At 57.8% G+C, this 1,622-nt stretch overlaps 1 protein-coding gene across 1 annotated transcript in view; it reads left to right on the top strand.

The window, feature by feature from the left end:
• Positions 1 to 1,021, top strand: part of EMH_0008810 (uncharacterized protein) — a gene marked incomplete at both ends in the record, with an annotated part of 2,586 nt that extends 1,565 nt beyond the window's left edge. The window contains 2 exons of the mRNA XM_013498479.1: positions 465 to 673; positions 877 to 1,021. Coding sequence (XP_013353933.1) covers positions 465 to 673; positions 877 to 1,021 — 354 coding nt within the window. The remainder of the gene's footprint in view (positions 1 to 464; positions 674 to 876) is intronic.
• Between the last annotated feature and the right edge of the window lie 601 nt (positions 1,022 to 1,622).

Below are 1,622 nucleotides of genomic sequence, written 5' to 3'. Positions count from 1 at the left end.
TGCTGCTGCTGCAATAGATGAATTCTTTGTGCAGTCTGGAACTGCTGCAGCTGCTGCAGCAGCAGCTGCTGCAGCAACAGCAGCAGCAGTTGCTGCTGCCACAACTGTGTCTCTTCTTGGCCTTGAGCTTGTGTCAACTGTTTAAGGAGAATCAGCTGCCGCTGCTGCTGCAGGGCAGCAGCAGCAGCAGCAGCTGCAGCAGCAGCTGCTGCAGCAGCAGCAGCAACAGCATCGGCTGCAGCAGCAGCGGCAGCAACAGCTGCAGCAGCATCTCCTGCATTAGTATAAGCTTTAGTTTTAGCTGCTGCTGCGCTTCGAGCAGCAACGCCAGCAGCAACAACTGCAGCAGCTTGAATAGCGGAAGCAGCAGCAGCAGCAGCAGCAGCAGCTGTTGATGCTGCTGCTGCTGCTGCTCTGGCTGCTGGTCTTGTGTAGAGTTCTATTCTGTTGATGTACTGCAACAGCAGCAGCAGCCACAGCAACTGCAGCAGCAGCAGCTGCTGCTGCAGCAGTATCAGCAGCAGCAACTGCAGCAGGAGATGAAGCTGCAGCAGCAGCAGCAGCAGCAGCAGCTGCAGCAGCAACTGCAGCAGCAACTGCAGCAGCAAGGCTGCAACTGCTGTTCCCGTCGGGATCAGTCTGTATTTATTATACATCTCATCGGCTGCCACCTGTCTAGGGTTTAGGGTTTAGGGTTTAGGGTTTAGGGTCAATTCATTTGTTATAGTAAGTACAGCCGCGGTGGGTGGGGGCCCCCGTGTACCCTCAAACCCTCTAAGCCCCCATGGGGGGCCCCCCTTGGCCTTTTTTGGGGGCCCCTTTAGGGGCCCCCAAAGCCTTGTAAAGGATTACAGCAGCGGCTAACGCGCTGAGCAGACCAGCAGCAGCAGCAGCAGCGGCAGCAGCAGCAGCAGCAGCAGCAGCAGCAGCAGCAGCAGCAGCAGCAACTTATGAGGGAGGCACAGCAACTCTCAAAGAAATGCTGGAAAGGCCCCCGGGGGGCCCCCGCGGGTCCTTCTAAGGAATTCCTATAAGCCCTTCGGGGGGCCCCCTTGAAGGGGGGCCCCCCGGGGCCCCCCTGGGGGCCCCCGGGGGCCCCCAGGGGGCCCTGTTGATGCCCTTTCAGGGCCTCTTTCGGGGCCCCATCAGGGCCTCCTTTGTGTCCTTGGGGGCCCCCCCGGGGGCCCCCTTGATGCCTTTTTGGAGCCTTCTATGGGCCCCCCGGGGGCCCTAGGGGGGCCCCCGTTGGGGGCCCCCAGGGGGGGGCACTTGGCTCCTTGTAGGGGCCCCTGGGGGCCCCTAGGGGGGCCCCCAAGGGGGCCCCTAGGGGGGCCCCCAGGGGGGCCCACCCGTGTGTCCTGATTTGAGCTTTCAATGAAATAGATTTCTTTTTAAGCTTTTAGGGGGAGGGTTATGGTGGCTTTGTTTGTGGTTTTGTTTTTTTTTATTTTTGTTTTGTTTATTTTTTCTTCTGTTATATTTGTTGTATTTGTTTTTATTTAGGGTTTAGTTAGGGTTACAATGGTTGCTGCTTATTTAGGGTTTAGGGTTTAGGGTTTAGGGTTTAGTTTGGGGGCTGGTGCTTAAGCTTGCTGCTGCTGCTCTTGCCTCAGCTAGCCAGG

Source organism: Eimeria mitis, genomic scaffold (assembly GCF_000499745.2).
Source record: "Eimeria mitis Houghton genomic scaffold, Emh_scaff345, whole genome shotgun sequence".
Classification (NCBI taxonomy): domain Eukaryota; phylum Apicomplexa; class Conoidasida; order Eucoccidiorida; family Eimeriidae; genus Eimeria; species Eimeria mitis.
The sequence above is the reverse complement of the archived record's forward strand: the minus strand, read 5'-3'. Positions and strand labels throughout refer to the sequence as shown.